The 14,396-nt window shown below is 42.3% G+C and overlaps 1 protein-coding gene across 2 annotated transcripts; it reads left to right on the top strand.

Moving 5' to 3' along the window:
* The first annotated feature begins 2,295 nt into the window (after positions 1-2,295).
* Positions 2,296-13,189, top strand: LOC147210722 (sodium- and chloride-dependent creatine transporter 1-like). 2 transcript variants are annotated; one of them, XM_086115463.1, is made up of 14 exons: positions 2,296-2,840; positions 3,069-3,347; positions 4,387-4,518; positions 4,604-4,889; positions 4,986-5,118; positions 5,919-6,053; positions 6,148-6,251; positions 8,163-8,287; positions 8,382-8,494; positions 8,896-9,036; positions 10,290-10,392; positions 11,030-11,130; positions 11,208-11,378; positions 11,538-13,189. In XM_086115463.1, exons 2-14 carry the CDS (start codon positions 3,086-3,088, stop codon positions 11,676-11,678), a joined length of 1,947 nt encoding a protein of 648 aa, XP_085971589.1. In that variant the 5' UTR covers positions 2,296-2,840; positions 3,069-3,085; the 3' UTR covers positions 11,679-13,189. The 2 variants fall into 2 exon arrangements, with proteins under 2 accessions (XP_085971589.1, XP_085971598.1); XM_086115472.1 differs by having other exon boundaries at positions 2,786-2,840; positions 3,165-3,347.
* Positions 13,190-14,396: the final 1,207 nt, after the last annotated feature.

Genomic DNA, 14,396 nt, shown 5'->3' with positions numbered 1-14,396 from the left:
ATGAACAAGTGGGTAACACTTGCTTAGGACTTAAAATATTGTCTTGACTTGGGTTTGTCAAACTAAATTGACCTTGGTATTCGGCTAGAGCTAGAGCTAGAAAGACGTCAACGTCAGTTTCCCCAAAGTCCTTGAATGGCTGCCAAAAGTGGGCTCATAAAAACATCCATAGAATTTTTAATCTGCTTATCTCAGCGCTTATCCCCGCTGTTATTGGGCAGCAGACGGGGTACACCCTAAACCGGTTGCCAGCCAATCGCAGTGTCAAATCGAGCCCTGTGCCTCTGCACTGTGACGTGGGTGTCACGATGCGAGGTGGTGGTGGACCCCAAAAAGCAGGCAGGAGGGAGGAGCAGGGTGAACTTGACGAACTATATTTAATAAAACAGAGAAAACTGAATCCAAAACAAACAAAGTGCTAACAACCAAAACGAATCCAAAGTAGCAAAACAAAACCATGACTGTGGTAAAAAACTAACAGGAACAGAACCATGACAGAAACAAACATGACAGTTGCAAGCAAACAGCAACACACATGACAGTAGCAAAAAGCAACACAACACACATGACAGTAGCAAGAAGCAACAGCAATACACAAGACAGTAGCAAGAAGCAACAATGACCCGACACTGAATGTTCGGGCTGGGAGTCCTTTTAAACAACTAATTACCAAATGACCAACAGGTGTGCAGCTGCCGGGGGAGCCCTACAGTGCCACCTGTTGGTCCCTAAACCGAATCATGACAGTGGGCATGCTAAATTGTTGACCACCATGCCTCTCCTCATAAAAACAAGGGCAAAAAAATGATTCAATGAAAAATTACTTACCTAATTTCAGCAAAATGATCTCTCAATAAATTGGGAAATTTTCACTCAGTTTTCCTAAAACAAATTAACTTAGCTGGTCCGAATAAGATGATGTCAGTGGACCATTTTATTTGTATTTTTTGGTCTTGTTTGACTTGCAAGTACAAACTTTAGATATGAGCAATATTTAGACAAGTGATTCAACAACAAGTTAATGAACTGATCATCAGTCGAGGAACACATATTGAGACAAACGAAACCATTCACTCGCATCCACACCGTCACTGAGTGGGAATCAATCTAACGCTGCAAGCAGACAAATCAGGCAAGTGTACCATCACACCATCAGCGACCTGTACACAGTAAGGAGTACCGGCATTTCACACATTCATCCTCTAGCGTACCGGGACTTGTTCTCTCTCCGTTTTGCTAAGTTTATTTCCCGTATGCACCATCTTTGAGACACGTCAAGGAAGCTGCAAATATATTGTAACGCTCTTCTGTGTGCTCAAGCAAATGCAACCTGTTTGCTTTTTATTATTAAACAAAACAGCAACAAATAGGTGACATTCACACCAGAGCCGCTGATGGCCACAATTCATGCCCAAACTCTCAACACTCAACTGTCCGAGCCAATCTTCCCCTCCTGGCTGGACCCCTCTACTCAGGTGGCCCTGCACTCACACACAAATAACAATGAACAGATATTACAATGCTCATAACGAAACAAGTCAGCAAAGCAGAGGCTTATACTGCAAACAAGGAAGGTTGGAAGTCGGATTTAGATATAGCGGCACATCTTCACGCTGCCAGTAAAAACCATCTTGTGTTCAGTAAAGTTATGTCGAATAACTCAATTGATCTAATAAGCACCAAAGCTGAATATGTTTATAATCTTGAAAAGTATGTTTTGCCATTCACGGTCTGTGTCTCCATGGTGTCGCCATTGTCAAGTAAGGTCACATTGAAGTCAGTCAGTGAACTTGGGTCCGTTTTTTTCAGCTTCGCAACCTCCCAGTTCAAAGGGGCGTCGTAATGCAACTTTTCTATTCAGAAGTAGGAAAAGTATGCCTTCCCACCTTTCTCGAATGCATAATAACTACAAAATATCCATCTGCTCATGATCTGATCTGCTTATTATCCTCACGAGGGGAGTGGTGTTGGAGCCTTATCCCAGCCACGCGGGGCACAACTATTCACACTCGCAATCACACCCATTGATCAATTTTCTCGTCCGCATATCCTCGCAAGGGTCACGGGCGTGCTAGGGGCCTACCCTAGTTGTCTTCGGGCATTAGGTGGGGCACACCCTGAGCTGGTTGACAGCCAATCGCAGGGCACACATCGACAACCAACCATTCAAACTCACAATCACACCTAAGGACAATTTAGAATTCCATTAACCTACCATGCATGTTTTCGGAATGTGGGAGGAAACTGGAGTACACTGAGAAAACCCACGAAGGCTCCACACAGGGACGCCGGAGCCAGATCAGCGACAGTCTACCAGCGTGCCGGCCGCATAACAAGATGACGAGGAATATCAATAAGACGCGCCGTCCAGATGCGTCAAAAAACGACCTCTATCACACTTTGTGGTTTGACGAGCTCTTCATTACAATCCCATCGTAGTGACGACACAAGCAGGCACGTCTGGAGCATCGTACGAGTGCAGAGTACGTGTGTGTGGCGCCGCACACTTGCCCCGTCCGAAACCGCCGAGACTTCTGCAAGTAAAAAGGTGACCCCCCCGCCCCCACACCCCACTCGCTGTGGATCTGCTGTAGCTCGGGGCCATCAATGAGATTCTTCAGGCTTACCTTCAAGTGCTTCGTCGACGGCTTCTGAGTCTCCCCTGAGCCCGCGGACACAGCCCACCTGGTCCGAGCACTGGCGGCCTCCTTTTCACCGCTATTGGCTGAGCTCCCGTGGCACGTAATCATTTCGCCGTCAGAAAACTGCGTGACTTTAATTTGAAGTGTTTCAAAAACAGTGGCAGGAATCAGGAAAGAAGATTCGTGAAAGAATTAAAGGTAAATCTGGTGTTTGGTTTGACACAGCGCGATTAGAATGTAAAAAGCCCCCCCCCCCCCCCAAAAAAAAGTTCAGGACTCAAAATAAAATTACTGTTAAAAATATATAACTCAAGTAAACGATAAAAGCAGTCTTCCAAATAACTGCTCGATTTTAAAAAATGTATGAACCAATAAAAAAGAAAATAAGAGTGTTTTATAATGTCCGGGTCCCATCTTTCCCATCAGGTGAAAACTGCCTCTGGATGGAAGCGGGAGACTTGTCTGAGGGAGAGGCTGGGGGATCGATTCATTCCCTGATGCCTGTGTCTGGAATGACCCCAGGATGTGGTGAGGGTGGAAGTGCTGGTACGCCCCAGAGCCAGGGCAGTGCCTCCTCGGTACCAAAGCAGGCAGAGAGAGAAACCTGGACCAGACAGATGGACTTCATCATGTCCTGCGTGGGTTTTGCTGTAGGCTTGGGAAATGTGTGGCGCTTTCCTTACCTTTGCTACAAGAATGGAGGAGGTGAGCTTCACTACAAATTAAAAAAAATGTTGCGCAAAACAATGTGGGATGAAGTTTGATCTGAAAGCTATGATGGTCCACCTTTGTACAACTGAGTTGCTGCTATTTTACAATAGCTGTCTTGACAACGTTGAACTTGAAGAGGTCTGACATAATACAAAGTAAAAGGTGCTGTAATCTTTCAGAACTTGTTTGTTTTCAAACTTTAATAACTTGGCTACAACTTTTATTTATTTGCGTGTGTTAATAAATTGTTGAGTGATGTTCTTTCTGCGCAACAATGTAGCCACACCCCTTCCCCCTCTGACCATGTCTTGTTGAGAGCAGAAGAACCGAACACAATTGGTCCATCCAAAATTATTGCACATACATTTATAATAATGTTCAAAAACTGCAATCAATCAAGACCAAAATTTACTCAGGCCCTCTTCAACCTCGGAAAATATCACAACGATTAGCCGCGCCATGGCTTACACATGAGAAAATGAGCATTTAGTTTCTCTCACACTGGAGCTGCTTTCTTTGATAAGTCCCCAAGATATGAAAAGATGAAGTCTTCATGGGTCATTGTATATTCAATTTCAATCTGTAAGGGTTAGCTTGATTTAGCCTTCCCCGAAGTCCACCTCCAAGAGGCACGTCCCCCACCGCATATCCGAAAATGACGCACGCTAAACGGCCACACTCGCTTGGAATCTGGGCCGCCTGGCTGGAGCTCCGGTGCTCTGAATTTTTCAAAGTCCATCCATTCATCCATCCATTTGTGCCTGATGTGTTTAACATCAGGTGAATGTGACTTGTAAATGCCAAACAAACTGCCACATTCCATTTATAAGATGGTGTGCACACTCGCGCAATCACTTTATTGAATATTTTTTCAGTTGAGTTGTACTGGTCATAGCTCACATTCACGGAAACTCTTTTGCCATGATTTATCTTTGTCTCATCTTTTGATATCACAACAATGGCATTTGATGACTTTCCATCCAATACACAATGTGTGGATGTGACAACCTGTTTGTTGTGTTTCCTGTTGCAGGAGTGTTCCTAATCCCCTACTTGCTGATGGTGTTCATCGGGGGCATCCCCGTCTTCTTCCTGGAAATCGCTTTGGGGCAGTTCATGAAGCAGGGAGGTGTTTCCGCCTGGAACATCGCACCACTTTTCAAAGGTTACCGCTCAGTGTCAGACAGGAAGAGTACGCAGTGGATGTCACTTTATTCATTGACGACGACCCAAACTGTTCTCCCGACCAGGTCTGGGCTTGGCTTCTATGGTGATTGTGTTCTTCTGCAACACCTACTACATCATGATTCTGGTGTGGGGTCTCTACTTTCTCTTCCACTCGTTCACCAACCCGCTTCCTTGGGCCACCTGTGGCCACGCTTGGAACACGGCCAATTGCACAGTCAACTTCAGCCGCAACTGCCACAGCAACAGTGTTGACTCATCTGTTGCTCAAAACCTGTCCTCAAACTTGTCACTCCTTAACAGCTGCATGGAGATGGGAGGCATGCGCTCCCCAGTCATGGAATTCTGGGAGTATGTCACATTTAGACTCATTCGCATGGGTTGATATTCCAGCATCTCCAATCTCAAATTTCAATAATGCGATTCCACTTTTGTTCTTGCTCACAGACATAAAGTTCTCCATCTGTCTAGCGGGCTCCATGAACCGGGAACTATGAACTACGAGGTGGCGCTATGCCTCCTTGCCACCTGGGTCATTGTTTACTTCTGCATATGGAAAGGAGTTAAAACCACAGGCAAGGTAGGTATCGCTTTGCTGTCCAAGTCATCAAATTGTTGCCAAGTTAGGCAGCAAATGTGTTCGATACAATCTGGGACAATTTCAGAATTGTGGAATTAAGTAGGTAATTGCAGGCATATATCCTATGTTGTGTCCAGGTGGATGGGTACAGCAAAAAACTTTTTACCAAAATTCCCTCTGCATACTGGCTATGTGGCATCCACAGATTTGCATATTCATGTCTTTTACAATTTTATATAGAATTAATGTTTATAAATATATTTATATTTTCAATATTTTTGTTTTTCGTTGTTTTTTCTCCTTCCTGTTTTTGGGGTGGATAACACGTTAAATGTTTATCAGTGGTTTTTGAAGACATTTTCGAGGTTAAAAAAAAAAAAAGAATCCTAGGCATTTCTATGGTCAATATCCCCCGTGAATAGTGCGGTACGAATTGGATTTTAATTTACATGCCATAATGTTGCACTTAAAAATTCTTGTCTATTATTCCTTAGTCCTCAACAATATGTTCCTCCTTCCTTTAGGTTGTATACTTCACGGCCCTGTTCCCGTATGTCATTGTTTTTTTCTCCTTCCTTCCTGTTTTTGGGTCGGATAACACGTTAAATGTTCATCAGTGGTTTTTGAAGACATTTTGGAGGTTAAAAAAAATAAATAAAATCCTCGGCATTTCAATGGTCCATATCCCCCGTGAATAGTGCGGTACGAATTGGATTTTAATTTACATGCCATAATGTTGCACTTAAAAATTCCAGTCTATTATTCCTTAGTCCTCAACAATATGTTCCTCCTTCCTTTAGGTTGTATACTTCACAGCCCTGTTCCCGTATGTTGTTCTGGTTATTCTTTTGGGGCATGGTGTGACTCTCCCTGGAGCAGTAGATGGGATTGAATACTACCTGAAACCAGATTGGTCCAAACTGGGAGAAGGACAGGTAGACTCCTACTTACATTATATTTGGCTGGTTAATGATAATGAATTTCCACCACAGCCTTGCAATTTAAAACATTGTTCCTCTTTTGTGGTAGGTGTGGATTGATGCTGGTACCCAGATTTTCTTCTCATATGCTATCGGACTGGGTGCCCTGACTGCACTTGGCAGCTATAACCGCTTCAATTACAACTGTTACCAGTAAGTTTAAACACTGACACGGGAATGTCCACTGGTGCATTGCATTCTTCTCAGCTTGTGTTTTGCACTTGGGTTCTTCTCAGTCAAGCACAGAATAGAATACACGATAAGGTGGCGCAAGGCAAAAAGTAATGCAGTACTACATAGCCTAATGTCACTGTTAGGTGGAAACCTATACCTAAATGTGGTTAATTTACATTTTTATAAATATATTCCATTGGTCAGTCCCAATATCGGTGTGTAATATTTTCAAAATTGAGCAATCTTGAGTACTGAAAACGACTTGCTCTTGCTGGCCAGCAATTCCCAACCTTCTCCGAGCCAAGGCACATATTCTAAGTTTGAAAAATCGCACGGCACACGACCATACGAAAGTGTCACAAAAAGAGGATTCATATGTCAATTTCATACTTCTTGCCATCTCATAGATGATCATTTATTTGATCTTTTTGTCACTATAAGTTGCTGGCAAATATAGTGGGACAAAGAAAAGTTATTTGTTCTTAAATCATTTTCTCACCAATTACGTGAAATGTGTTACTTTCCCAAGGCACAGCGTTGGAGCTGTCACGGCAGACTAATGGGCTCCGGCACACTAGTTGGGATTCACTGTCGTAGGTGATCCAAAAGTGATGGCGAGGAGGCTTTGCTGTATTTCAGCCATTTGGTTCAAGCAATGGTTCATTTCTTGATGCTTCATGCGCACACAAAACCAACCTCCTTGCCATGTGTATAATTATAGGCAGCTGTTGCCACCTCGCACAAGGTGTGATGCATAGATTATTTCCGCATCTATTTTGATTTATGGGCATGACGAATTACAAAATATATATGAGGAAATAACCTCTCGACATAAAGTGTATAGGCCTAACAGGGGTGCCCAAAGACGGTCCTCAAGGGCCGCTATCCTGCCTGTTTTCCATCCCTCCCAGGAGCAACACACCTGATTCAAATAATCAGGATTGTTCTAATGCTGCTCCACAGCTGGCTGATCAGATGATCATTTGAATCAGGTGTGTTGCAGCTGGGAGAGCTGGAAAACAGGCAGGACAGAGGCCCTCCAGGCCTGGAGCTGGACATGGCCCTCACACGATGTATTTATTTTGGGTGAGTAAATGTTTCGCATCCTTTCACATGGTCCAGTACGATACAAGTTTATTTGTAGAACACATTTCACAACAGCATTTTTTCCTTCCCCGTAAGGTGTTCCATGGAATGCAAACACCTCACTGTTGAGTAAAATAATGAAAATTCACATATTAAAAACAAGACAGAGCAAGGCTCAAGTTCACACCTCAACTGTCCACTGATTTTAAAGTCGCATGCTCATCCGCTATAATCCTGTTACGAACGCTGCAATCTTGCCTCTTTTGTAAGCATTCCCAGGAATGTGTCGTGTAACTGAGCGTACATTGGCACAGTCAAACTATCTAGAACTAAATTAACACGCTACCATAACACTTTCCAAACTACAATTATCTTTATCTAAACAATGAGCTGGCCATGACTATCAACATGCACGCACGCATTCACACACACACACACACACACACACACACACACACACACACACACACACACACACACTGATTTTGAATGGAGCCATTGCCTGGGATGCAAACCTGTCAAACCTTCGTTCAACTATCTGAAGGATTTCCCGAATCGGACACATGGGAACCGAGCAACGAGGCTTTCAACGTCATCATTTTCAGCTCCTCCCCTAAATAATGCATGCCTCGATACACACGTTGCAGAAAGGCCCCCTTATGACTCGATACACGCTTCGAAGCACGTCTCCTAATCATTACTCAACAAACATGCCATTTTTATAGTTTCCTGAAAACTGATGGTTTTGGAGCTGCAAAGATTTTCCCTGACCCCATTTGGAATCCATCCTTTCTGTATTTCTAGGGATGCGTTTGTGCTGGCGGTCATTAACAGCGGAACCAGCTTCTTTGCAGGCTTTGTCGTGTTCTCTGTGTTGGGCTTCATGGCAAAAGAGCAAGGCGTGGACATCAGTAACGTAGCTGAGAGTGGTAAGTTATATGTAGTGTACACTGAAAATGCGGGTTCAATATTCAGGGAATTGAATTAAATGCAGTTTATGTTGAACTGTTTGTTCCTGTGTAGGACCCGGCCTGGCATTTATAGCCTACCCCAAGGCTGTGACTTTGATGCCCTTCGCACCATTCTGGGCAGCGCTTTTCTTCTTTATGTTACTTGTACTCGGCCTGGACAGTCAGGTAAAATCCAATCATTTGGTTTGAACACTTGTTGGTCAGGCACAGCTTTGTGGAAAAGTGTCGACCACATTGGACACAAATCTTGGAGTTTTGCAGCAAAATCTAGTTTTATTGGAATAAAGAATTCTTAAGATGTTTCTTTTTAAATGAAGCAGAAGAGACAGTCTGGGTATATGTATGAATGCTAATAACTAAAAGACAGATTTGTCAAGAGGCTAAAATTTGCCACCAGTTTGCTCATCAATAACTTGGAATCGGAACTGGAATGCCATTTTCTTTTCTGGCAAGCAACTTGTGTGTGTGTGTGTGTGTGTGTGTGTGTGTGTGTATATACATATATATATATATGTATATACACATCTTGCCATTGCCCCCTGCTCCTCCATACTTTTTCATTTTAGTTTGTTGGAGTAGAAGGTTTCATAACTGGAATCATGGACATGCTTCCTCCCAAGTCCGCCGTGGGCTCCTTTCGGAGAGAGGTGGTTGCTGCCATCTGCTGTGTCATCTGCATCCTCATTGACATGTCCATGATCACGGAGGTACAATTTCCCCTTTAAAAAAAAAATCCCCCCCAGAGCATCATGGAAAATTTTGGACCCGAGAAATGAAGTTGCAGGTTAGAGTCAGGAAAATCATTGAGGAATGGTCATCTAAAGTGTCATGTTTTTGAGAGTTGTGCTATTAGTCAGTCTTGTGTTTGTGTGGCATTCTGGCCCAATATCTGCCACCATTCACGTGTTCATGTTTTTTCTAAGGCCGTTGAACTCAACGCATTGTGTTGCATTACCACAAATTCATTTCGACACTGCTTATTTTTTTAACATGCGATCAACATACCGTACAACCCTTAGTTGGCTGTCCGGGAACTCTTTTCAGTTCGTGGATTCGAGTAAGTGTATGAATTAGCCTTGAGAACCACCACTGCATCCAATAAATGCAATTTTTCTAAAATGATGAAAGCTGCAGTGGAGGAGCTGTTGCGACTGACAAGCACGTTGGCTGCGACATGTTCACTGATTTGACAATGCAGTGCACTAGGCAGACTAGCTCCACTGTCAGCGAGCAGTTATTACTTATCTGCCACTCAGCTGCTAGTTAGCAGAGAACCACTTAGATGACACAAGCATTGAAGATGTTCTGCAAGTAATCAAGTAGTAGGACATGGAAGGTGTGAAGCAGCAATATTGTCAGCCCATCTTGTCTCTTGGAGCGGACATACTTGTGATTTAGCTGTAAGATGTATTTTATTCAGCAGCTCCACAACATGGCTCTGTTACATAAGGCTTTTCTTTTGTCGGACAATTGCATCACTTGCAAGTGTGCATCAGTAAAGTACTTAACAAAATAAAAGCACACATGAGCACTGAGCAAAAGTGCTACTCTAACACAATGTTGCAATGTTAAATATATTTGCATAAGGGATACAAATTTGTCAATTTTTACGTTTACAACACTGTTAAAAACTTAAAACATTATTTTACTGTAAATGATATATTTCCAAAAGAAGTTTACAATACGCAAAATGTGTGGTGAATTCGTGATTAATTGCAAATTAACTCTGGATGCGATTATTAATTGAGATTTTTTTTGATCGACAGTCCTCTTTTTTCATACTTTTTTGTAAAGAAACTCTTTTCCAGAATTACAAGCATACAAAATTACAACAACAATAAGGATCTAATTAAAATACACCAGTTCGCCGTTGCTAGTATTCTCCATCGGAGCAGATGTTGGTTACCAAAGGTAATATTTCCTCAAAATTCTCAGTGCTCACTGATCTTGTTTCTGCCAGGGAGGGATGTATGTGTTCCAGTTGTTTGACTACTATTCTGCCAGCGGCATCACTCTGCTGTGGCAGGCGTTCTGGGAGTGTGTAGTGATTGCTTGGGTCTATGGTAAGTTTCACAGTAGAGACATGCCACTTTAATTTGTCACTGACCACATTCATAGCTCAATACATGTGGTTGTCAAATCCTCCACCTCCATTGAATTGAATGGAAATGCCATTAATGTCTTCTGCCCCCACACCCCATTCCCCTCCCTCCCCCAAAACAACAAAAAAAAAACTCTATTTTAATGAGGAAAAATACCATGTCACAATGTTGTCCTTTATAAAACAAACATACACAAATACACTAATGATATTAAACAGAATTAAACAAAATTAAATGCTCCATCTGGTGTGGCCATCCAGGTATGACAGACAAGACGGATATGCTGTTCAGTGAGGCGTTATCCCACTTGAGCTCAAGGCAGTCTTTGCTTCTTTGCAGCAGTCAGTCATATTGCATGGGGTGTTTCCTGGCTAGAACTCGAGGGGAATTCATAATTATTTCTCAGCACTGCTGTGAACTTCTCAGTACCGCACTAACATTAGTCATTCTATGAAGTGGATCTAAATTGAGAACTTTTGTATTGTCTGCCTACCTTTTGTTGCTGCACCATCCTTCCACCCATAACACGGATTGCACAGTGTGTTGAGTTGAGTGAACTGCCACCTCAAAACGCTTGCATCATGTGACCTTTTGTCAGGCGCGGATCGTTTCATGGACGATGTGGCTCGCATGATCGGCTATCAGCCCCTTCCCTACATGAAGTGGTGCTGGTCCTACATCACGCCCCTTGTCTGCATGGTAAGTGGCATTTTGTATGGTTTCACATTTGGCATGTCTGTTGATAGCAAATTTGTGACATTTAATTGCGCTTGCAGGGAGTTTTCCTGTTCCATGTGATCAACTACAAGCCCCTAACCTACAATAATGTGTACACATACCCATGGTGGGGTGAACTCTTTGGATGGGCTTTGGCCCTTTCCTCCATGCTTTGTATCCCACTCACTGTTGTGTACAAGCTGCTGCGCGCCAACGGATCACCTCGAGAGGTCAGTTGGACTGTTGCTCCATAAAAAATTTTCTTGGCTCTGATTTTCAGTTCAGATACATAAAATGTATAGTAATGTGTCTACTTGGACATTTCCCTTTTTTCCTTTGCATCTTTTTGAGTACTCATTAGACAGCTCACGATCTGTTTGGGTTTGCAGCGATGGAAACGCCTCATAACCCCACGATGGGGCAGACATCACCTGGAGTATCTTATTGCGGAGAATGAAGGCATGCTGCTGCAGGCAGAGAGCAAGAATGTTCGTCTGTCAGAAGTGTCATCTGATGCACAAAGCAAGTAGCAACACAACAGTGGCTACCATCTTGGTGGAACTTTCGAAAAAGATAGTTTTGCCTCTAAAATTCTCCATAACAAATAAATTCATGAAATTCCATTGATTACTAAAGATCAAGACCGAAACTACTGCCAGCATGGCTCCTCCCACAATTAATGTTGTATTTGCACGAATTAAGACAAATTGAAAGACAAAATTTGAAACATCTCGAATTGAAATCACATGACTTGAGTGGCTTGTTATTCATGAATCTAGACCTAGAATTTGAAATACATAACTTGATCGCCTGTTTCTATTTGAAAATGAGCATTCTTAAAATACTGATTTTCTTTGTTTTGTGTGTACAAACATCAACCCACCAATGGGCTAAGATGCAGAGAGTCCACTACATTTGTATTCAAGGGTTATATTAAGGATCAAATCGGTAAAATGAGAAAGGCATGCAAGGTTCGGAACTCAAAAAGTAAGTGACTTTACTACGGCATCTAACTTCATCTGTCACTAACAAAGACAGGTAAGATATCGTTGGTCACATATTAACCAAGCATGTTGTTGACACGTTTAATGTTATTTAGCAGTGTTGCACTGTCTCAACTCTCGAGATGTGGAACTAAAGACAAATTGCCGCCTACTTTACATCAAAACCCTTGGGAAAGGGCACCAGCATACTTGCATATTTTTTTGTCCCTTTGTAACCAGTGTCGAGTGGTGCGCCATGCCAAGGTGAAGTGATGGTACAAATTATAGACTTAAATTGGATTGGCCTAAGAAGTAGAGGTAATTCCTGATTTGGGCACTGGATGTCGACAGAACAAATTCTTCTAGTAAAAGCTCGCCAGCTCAAAAGAAGTCTCAACATGCCAAGACATGTTCTTACATGGTTTAACAGTCATTATTGTTAGTGTGATAATTGTTTTATTTTCTTTTGAATGTTGTGATGAAATAATAACATGGTATTTACTTAGTATTGGAACAGCAATTATATTACATTAGAATGCTTTGAAATTGCTTTTGTGTGAAGAAATGACTTGTGCATTGTTACTCTCGGATAATGTCACATGATGTATAAGAAATGAACAAGATTTAAGTCCATTGTCTACAAGAGAGGAATTGTGGCAATATGATGCATGCTACTTATTTGCGCTGCTACGTTATAATGATAAGCATAATGTCTTTTTTTTTTCAATTCTAGCTCAACCCTAGGAGGATATTCATAAAAATCAATAAAAAAAGTTGTAAAATTATGTTCATATTGTCCATAATTTTCAGGGAAATCTTAAATCCATAAAAATTAACCTGCGGTGTTCATTTAATTTGTGTATGTCATTTTCCCCACCCTTCCAATTCATAGCTTTGTCGGAACATGCAGGACCTGGAACCCGCTCTGCTTTTTCCTGGGGCAGTGAATGGATGGTTTGGTCACCGGCTCGGCAAACAATTACCGTATTTTCTGGAAACATTTATTCATCGAATTTATCGATCTCAACAAGTGACAGACAAATATGTAGCGACGCCACTCGAGCGAAACGCGCCTCAGCAGTCGATAGTCCGCTGCTCTCTGCTGTGTGTGTGTCAGCTAAGCTTAGCTGTTGTTTCGGCTAGGCTAGCTTTTTGTTGTCGTAGATCAAAGTGTATTTGTGATGTCGGTTGCTTGGTTGAAACCAAAAGACGCGCGTGCGTACATGTTGGCGCGGACGCACACACAGCAGAGAGCAGCGGACTTTCGACTGCTGAGGCGCGCTTCACTCGAGTGGCCTCACTACAAATATTCCGGGACAATGCTATTTTCAAGTGGCGTGGCTGGAGAAGCCGGAGTTCCGTGTTTGGGTCGGAAAAATTGCTGGCGATTATATATTGGCCTACTGTCCAGTGTGCAAAAAGGGCATCTCCGTGAGAGGTAAAACTTGTCATAGCCTCCTGGTCAAGTCAAATGCATTGAGGCACACAGCAAAGCAGAAGAAAATTGATCGCCAAGAACTTGCAAGAGATTGAGGAGAAAACTAAGTCACTGTCTGCTATTCCCTAATTGTCATATCAGTTTCATATTTGTCATTATAAAACATGTCTGATCATTGAAGGTGATATGAGGGAAAATAATAGGGTTGGACCATTTGGGATTTAGACTTCTGACATGCATTTCAGCTGTTCAGGTATACTAGATACTGCTAAGATGGGCAATCAGTACTACTGTTAGTGAAACCAGATTTTTCTAAACCCTGTCCAGGTGACTCATATGACCATTAGCTCTGTTCTTAGAGTTGTGTTTATTCGAAAATAAATTGAAGTTTTATATTTTCTCAATTTAAATGTTTCTTTGTGTGTTTTATTTGAGAATTAATTAAAAAGTTTTTTTTTTCATTTTCCTACCTGTGTTACAGGTAGCAAAGTGAAAATTTGACATACAGTATGTCAAATAAAGGGTTAAGTGATTGCCCCTAAAAATAAAGATCATTGCTTCCTTTGGCAGCAATGATTTGAACACCAGCTCAGTGATATGTGGCTTTCTGTTCAGCCCGTGTGTCAGGTTTGTCCAATTTGACACTCAGGAATAAAACACAAGGAGGAGACAGGAGACTCAATTCTGGTACCAGGAGGGAACGAAGAGAAGCGTTCGGTTTCAGTTCTCGGCACGTCACCCTAACGATCTCCCCCTTCACCTCATTTATTGGGAAAGCTACTACATAGGTGTATCCAACCTAAAGGGTGGGGGCTGTTGAACACACA

The sequence above is a fragment of the Hippocampus guttulatus genome, chromosome 1 (genome assembly GCF_054856545.1).
Source record: "Hippocampus guttulatus isolate MCC_2025c chromosome 1, RoL_Hgut_1.0, whole genome shotgun sequence".
NCBI classification, from domain to species: Eukaryota; Metazoa; Chordata; class Actinopteri; order Syngnathiformes; family Syngnathidae; genus Hippocampus; species Hippocampus guttulatus.
This window is presented reverse-complemented; position numbering and strand designations above follow the sequence as displayed.